Raw genomic sequence first — 6,741 nt, 5'->3', positions numbered from 1 at the left:
TACTCCTGGGAATTCTCTCCCCACTCCTCAGCCCCCTCCAATTTCACAGGTCTGTCCGCTGTTCTTAACAATTTCTGTGCTTATCTTTCTTTTTCCTCACACCTAAATAAAAATACCCTGCATTTGAAAGCTTGCCTATCTTTATCTCAACTATGCAATTGGTCCAATAAAAAATATCACCCTCCAAAAATCTTGCCTCTTTCATAATTCCTGGCCTATCATGCGGCATCACTCTAACACTACTATTACAACTAGGAGCAATTCATATAAGCAGTATTTAACATTTTCAATTTTTTTTAAAAGGTGGTTTTCTTATGTACACAAATCCTTATATTTGTGCAACAAATCAAGCAGACAGAAATACCAACAATTACATTTGTTGCAACAGTTCACATTGTACTGAACACTTCGGAGAAAACATTCACCTGCATTCACATATGAAGATATACTTATTTATATAGTACCTAGAATAATGATTGATTTCATTTTTGTGGTACACAAGGCAGAACAATAAAAAGGGCTTATAATTTTTACCTGTGTATATGTAATTTTCTAATTTATAACAAGTTGAAATAAGAAATAAGGGAAGTAAGCCCATGCTCCTGCAGCTTATGATGCATGGAAGGACCTCAGGTCAGGGCCCAGGTTTGCTCATGTGTGAGGACATTTCAGACAATAACAGAAATTTTGAAATAAAAGCTTTGTGTGCACAATGAATGGTAAACTTCATAGCGGTGGGGAATACTGATTTTTGAACACACCCATCGTTTATGATTATATAGAGAAGTCATGTGGTCCTGCCAATAAACATTGCAGACAAAATGGCTTTTATTTGAAAAGTACTGGCACTTTCTGAAATACCAGTGTATTTGAAATTACAATAGTGGAGCCAAAAATGTGCAAATGATACTTAAATTCATACTAAATTACTTAGCTCTTTCCTTTTAAATGTTCTTTTGCAACATTTTGATGTTTTACTTTTTCTCCTTCTATTAAAACATATTTTCTGTCATAAAAATGTAACAGAGCAGATTAACAATTAGCATTTAAAATTATACAAATACCTTGGCTGCATCAGGTTATCTTCCTGCAATATAATTCATAAGTGCTATGTGCCTAAATAATTAATTCATTTGAGTTATGTGATCCTGCTTGAAATATACTATCTTGCAGCTATATCACCTTTACATTTCTAGCAATTGGCCATATTTGGTGATGAGTGTGCTAGAACAAAATTAAGTAATTTTCAGAAATGGTATTCAAGTAGCATATCTTTGGAGGCTAATCAATGCTGTCTGTATGAAAAGTAGTTTCAAATTTACAACACTTTGAACTTACATTCATTGGGAAATGTAAAATATGTGGTCTTGGATTGTGATGTACTTTTAATATGTAAAGATATTATGTATTATATTGGCACAATTAATTACATTTTAAATGTCATGTAATAATTTAATTGGTACTAAAAATTTGAAGGAACAATACCATTAATTGGTATGAATTGAATGTGTGTAATTTTTCCGGAATAATTGATAATGCCTATTATATTTAGAGCCTGTGGTGGAAAAGAGGTTCTATCTTCCTGTTCGTGATATGAAATCAGAATTCAATACTGAAACAATGTGCCAGGTATATCATGTCTGAAGCAAAATTCAATACTCATGTTTTGTGAATGGAGGCTGTTGGATATTAGAAGAATGAGCAAGGAAAATGTACCAGATGTATTACTTACTGGTCTTCACTTACAATTAAATTGAATTCATATCTTTTTTTCACTTCAAGAAGAAAATCTTGTGCCTGGAAAGTTTTTTCCCACCTTACGCAGCTTTGCCTGTCGGACTATTATGGCTATACCTTTGTCATTTCTATTATTAAAATTGACAAACAAAATAAACAACAATAGCATGGTTTCATGGAGGGACACAAGTATGAGTTTACAACAGTGTTTAAAGTGCTTTTTTCTTTGAGGAGATACTTACACAAGTGCCATTTCATGCTCATCTCTTTGCTGCCACATACTATATGTCTCTTCCTTGTGGTTGTATCATTTATAATATGATGATACGGCATTAAGTTCAGACTCAGAGTTTAGTATATTTTCATAAAAACATCTGAAAACAAGAAAATGACCATTCTATTTGTGTGTTAGTATAGAGAGTTGAAAATTTTATTAAATATGAAGTGTTTCCTTGTGTCATTTATTCATTTGCTTCCAGTGTTGCTTAAAGCACTATATAAGTACAAATAGATCATACTAAGAGTATATCCATCCTATTCCGGGTTTTCAGCTCAATTATTTACTGGTGTCTTGCAGAACAGAGATGAATTTACAGTCCCATGTGACCATTTATCTGCTGAAACTGCAACAAGACTTGTCTCTTGGATGGTTTCCATGTTCATAGCTCCCCAAAGGTTCAGATCTGATGAATATTTATATGTTGTTTTGCACTGATGGTAAGTAGTAGTGCTAAAATGTGAGATGTCAAGTAGCATATTTTAACTTGCCAGTACCAGAAGTTGTGGCAGCAGCAGAAGCTGTGGCTTGACTGCTTACATATAAGGGGTCCAAACAAGCCACTTTGGCAGCAAAGAATGAGTGGATACAGTGAAGGACTGCAAAAAGATTGGAAAATTCCAGCTCCTGAAAGTGAAACCAAAGAGATTAAACGTAAGAAACAACATTACAAAGAAATCCCCAACACTGAGCTATTACTCAAATATAGATGGTCTTAGCTGTGTTATATAAGGCGGCATACTTCTTTTTAGAAAGTTGAACAGTCAATTAACTGTAGAATTGTCTAACCTAATAGAATTTTTTTAACTGAATTCATTTAAAACTTTCACAAAAATGAAACATCCCATCCACTGCAATGGTAAAGCCAGAAGAAAGTAAGAACTGTTTGAGGTTTTTTACATTTTTATCATTCAATATTTAGACACTTTTTAGAACTAAGAGAGTGATTACAACAGTTTTCACAGAGCTCAAGCAACAGTTATATATCAGGATCTCCAAAAATGTTCATTCGCCCTTAACACCATAATTATAACAATATTATGATTATCATAATATGACTAGTGCTGTTAACACTTATACTTTATGTATGCATTTATGTGTATATGTATACAGGGGTGTAGGTTGTAGCCGTGTTGGTCTAAGGACAAAGGGCAGACAAGGTTCTTTGGGTGAATCTGATATTTTTTATTAGACTAACTTAAATAGTTGGAAAAACAATTTTTTAGCAAGATTTTGGGAAGAGCACATACCAACTGCTGAAACTTCCTTAGTCTGAAGAAGGGTTTTTGAACCTGAAAGCTTGCTTAAAAATTGTTTTTCCAACTATTTAAGTTGGTCTAATAAAAGATATCAGATTCACCCAAAAAAACTTGTCTGCCTGTGTATATGTATTTATTTTATATTTACTATGCATAATTCATTGAGACATTTATAACCTTCTTCATGTAAAAAACCAACATAAGAACGTGGTAGAATATACAGCAGATATATTTCACAGGGGTTGGTTTGCTATCCCCCTGCAAAAGTGAATTTTTGCAAATTATCTGGGGGATACTGAATGGGGCCACTGAGATCCTAGTTGTATGCTGTTGCTTTTATTTTAAAGGGAGCTGCTCCTTCACTCAGCACGTGGGACCACTGATGAGCTTGAGTTGAATTGAAAAGAACCTGCTTTGATATAAAAACATTTAAAAAAGCTGAGTGGCCCACCCTGATTGAGCAACACGCTGCAAATTAAATGATACAAACGATCCGGGTTTTAACACAGAATGGCAAAAGAGGAGAAGATGGAGTGATGTAATCAGTGGGTAGGACTTCAATAAATTCTGCTAGAATCTGAGCACATATCTACTGGACATGCTCAGAAATAAAATTTTAATTGCTCAAGAGTTGTTTTAAACTCCCTAAATTAATTCTCAATGAAGATGACTTGGTTCATGCCAAATTTCACACATCTGCCATCTGCTCTTTTTAAGCAATCTGTTTAGAGTAATTTTTGTTTTTAAACATCCGGAGAAATGTATTTTTACCACTCTGCCAGGGTTGTTACTCAAATTTCAAAACAAACAATATCTTATTAAACAGAAACCAGGGATGGAAACTGAAAAAGATCTATACATGAAAAAAAACAAGTGTGAAGATGAAAGCTGTTCTATAACCAGCACTAGTCCCACTGTAATAAAATCAATTTCTTTTTTTTTCTTTTACTCATCCTTCTGCAAATACTAATAAGAAGCGAAATAAATGTGTCACTGAACACTGAAATATTTACTGTCTCACTACTGTGTATTATGAGTACAAGGAATGTACTTTCCCTTTGTTTGTCTGAACAGATCAAAGCTTATTAATTCAGATATTATAATCTGAAGACTGTTCAAGTCAATTAAGTAATCAGATGAGCTGAAATTTTCTATCTACATCACAATTATAGTTACTGGACACTAAATTTTCACAATGCATTAGCACAGTTATCATTATCAGTTAGCAGAGGTATATCTGTAATTGTACAATGTAACGCAAACGCATTTTTTAATGGATTTCAAATTGGTATCTGTCATGCTTTAAAACATGAGGGGAAACTGGATGTCCAATTTTTTTTTTAACATTTCTGCCATTTTTATTGTTGTTCGTAGGACTGCATTATCAAAACACTGTATTAAAATACTTAAGTTGCAAAATAAAGCACTAGAAATTAGAAACGGACAGATCTATTATTGTCTAAGCATACCTTTTTGTATATTTGACCTGTACACTATGTGAGGGAGTGGTCTCATGGGGAAAAAAAATAAAATAGTAGCATACAATTAAAAACTGTAATCAACCAGAAAGAAAGGGGTTTAATACATGCTCCATTCAATATAGGCTGTTCAAGTTGTTCATTCACCCAACTACTTTTCACTCTATCTTCAGTAAATTAGAATTAACATATTTCAAGCAACAAACCAGAGCGACCAAATAACCTTGCTAACATCTATAAGAAATAAAAACTTTGGAAAATAAGTAACAATGTTACTATGCAGTATGATCTAATATCTAAAATGTGTTCGCCCAAATGATTAGTGATAGTAGATGAGATTCTCAACTCTTTCCTCAAAAATCAAAGTCTTCAACCGTTATGGTTGTGAGAAAAACATTTCTAATGTGATTTGAATGTCACTGAATCAGAGATGTCTGCCTTGATTTGAAGACAACTGTAAAAAATAGGTTTGAGACATAAAATGCCACATTTAGTGCATGGGGTGTTAAATCTGATATCAGTGAAAACACTTCAAATGTTAACATTGTTAATTATTTTATTACTCATGAAAGCCATCAAGAACAGGGCAACAGAATAGCATTATGAAGATTTACAACTACATTTTTAAAGTGCTGAGCTTGCCAGATTAATGTGGAAAAGAAGTTTTAAATTAAGATCAGTAGGATTTAAACATCACATGGCAGGAATGCAAGGGATACTAATTTTGTTTCCATGTACAAAGAGGCTCAGCTTTCCAATATTTGGGAAACATTGGTACAAAATCTATACTTATTACTTTCAGATAAGCAGGTTACTTTTCCCATGTGCCAAGGAAATAATTATTCAACAGCTGTGAGTCAAATAATATTTCATAATGCCACAGAAGTAAATATTTTGTGGCAATATGCAAAAACTCAGTCACAATGTGAACCTCACAAATAGTATATAATTTTAGTATCATCATCATCATCCCCAGCTAAAAGTTGTGGTTATATATACAGAAAGAGAATACATGAGTTGGACAAAAAAATAGAACATTTTTAGCAAAGTTTTGCAAACAGTAATTGCCTGAATAAGGTAGGTGCTTATTAAAGATAGGATATTTTCTTTAATACAAAATAGCAAAATGGATTAAAAAATAATATGTGAATGAAGTGTTGTGGTTAATCAAAGCAAAGTGCAGATTGAAAATGAGGATGTATGAAGTAAACAGTAGGAGAGAAGTGAACAATTGTGGGCTAAAGAGCTTAATGAACATGTGTTCTACGTTCAGTCTATATCAACATGAAGCACTGAAAAAGGTGTGCAGGAAAGGAAAAAGCCAATGGCAGAAATTTAAAATACAACACTGCATGTAACCTGCAAAATTCTTGTAATCATTAGTGAGATGCTGGTCCAGTATGCTGCAACTGATAAGATGTTTTCTCAAGAGCAGAAATAACGTTAGAGAAGTACTACGGGAACAAAGACCCATCCGATAGTAGACAAAGCTAGACTGATAGATCAAAAAGACTGCCTGAATGCAAATAACAAAATTCATACAAATGGATTACAGTACTGTTTGAACTGATATAAAAACAACCATTATTGATGGAATTTATATGAAGTATCAATGGTAAAGTATACGCTGGATCTGGAGCAATATTACTGGCAACATAATATCATAATACTGGCAACTATAATAATTTTAGACAAAGGCAGATCTTGGAATTTTCCAAGATGACTTTTTCATCTTTGGGCACGTCTACAGGACATTCCTCCCACCCCTCCCTTGGTACCTAAAAGACTACTATAATGATGATAATGGAAAACCTTTTTGTAGAAAACCTACCAAAGGGACAGATTAGCACAAGTCATCCAAATAAGATATTGCATGCAGTCTCCTTCAGCACTGACTCTTTTTCAAGTCATAGTGAGCCACTAATATTTAATACATTTCAACATCCTCTTCACTCCCATAGCTGAGCTGCACCTTTCTTTCCCATCTGCA

General features: G+C 33.5%; 1 protein-coding gene across 1 annotated transcript in view; it reads right to left on the bottom strand.

The window, feature by feature from the left end:
• Positions 1–1,517: 1,517 nt before the first annotated feature.
• Positions 1,518–6,741, bottom strand: part of SNTG1 (syntrophin gamma 1) — a 464,795-nt gene continuing 459,571 nt past the window's right edge. The window contains exon 18 of the mRNA XM_019527106.1: positions 1,518–2,641. Within this exon, the coding sequence (XP_019382651.1) occupies positions 2,483–2,641 (159 nt within the window). The 3' untranslated portion in view covers positions 1,518–2,482. The remainder of the gene's footprint in view (positions 2,642–6,741) is intronic.

This window comes from Gavialis gangeticus, unplaced genomic scaffold (genome assembly GCF_001723915.1).
Source record: "Gavialis gangeticus isolate Ggan-Ray unplaced genomic scaffold, GavGan_comp1, whole genome shotgun sequence".
In the NCBI taxonomy this organism is placed as follows: domain Eukaryota; kingdom Metazoa; phylum Chordata; order Crocodylia; family Gavialidae; genus Gavialis; species Gavialis gangeticus.
This window is presented reverse-complemented; position numbering and strand designations above follow the sequence as displayed.